At 42.6% G+C, this 650-nt stretch overlaps 1 protein-coding gene across 1 annotated transcript in view; it reads right to left on the reverse strand.

Moving 5' to 3' along the window:
- Nucleotides 1-650, reverse strand: part of LOC119588139 — a 40,789-nt gene that overhangs the window by 1,474 nt on the left and 38,665 nt on the right. The window contains exons 35-36 of the mRNA XM_037936845.1: nucleotides 522-593; nucleotides 72-222 (exon numbers count right to left, since the gene is read on the reverse strand). Of these exons, the coding sequence (XP_037792773.1) occupies nucleotides 72-222; nucleotides 522-593 (223 nt within the window). The remainder of the gene's footprint in view (nucleotides 1-71; nucleotides 223-521; nucleotides 594-650) is intronic.

Consider the following 650-nt stretch of genomic DNA (forward strand, 5'->3'; position numbering starts at 1 on the left):
TACATATAAAGAGGCTGATAAGTGAACAGAAAACAACAGGTAGGGACGAGAAGAGCTGCCAGACGCATTACCTTGGGTCGGTGGACCTGAGGAACAAGATCAGCTGTGGGTCGCTGACAACCTTCGAAGCCGAGAAGGCGAATTCGAGAGTGAAGTCACCAATAACAGACGAATTACTGGCTTTGCTCATCCACTGGTCTCCTCTGAAGGTGAAGGCTGACTCTGTTGGCGAGAGAAATTGAAGGACTGATGAAGCGCATTACGTCACCAAATCTTATTCGCGGAAGAAAAAAAAGGTGGAAAAAAGGAGATAAATGAGTGAAGAAAGAAAAGAAGAAAAGCTTGATAGATAATTAATGAACAAAAAGAAACTAAAGATATGACTCGTATGGTTTAATGGATGGTGATAGTATCATATGGCTATAGAGATGAATAAAGATCGTTTTCAATATGCATTATAGATTGAAAGGATATTGGATAATGGAAAAAACGATCTTGACTACGAAAGCAAATTTTCTTACCCGCAGAACAAGACGGCCCCGTGTACGACGTGCCCAAGCAGTCACAGTGGAAGTTATTGACGTTCTTGAAGTCTTCGGTGCACGAGCCTCCGTTCTTGCAGGGAGTTGTATCGCATGCAAGTTTGCAGT

Source organism: Penaeus monodon, chromosome 23 (assembly GCF_015228065.2).
Source record: "Penaeus monodon isolate SGIC_2016 chromosome 23, NSTDA_Pmon_1, whole genome shotgun sequence".
Lineage (NCBI taxonomy): Eukaryota > Metazoa > Arthropoda > Malacostraca > Decapoda > Penaeidae > Penaeus > Penaeus monodon.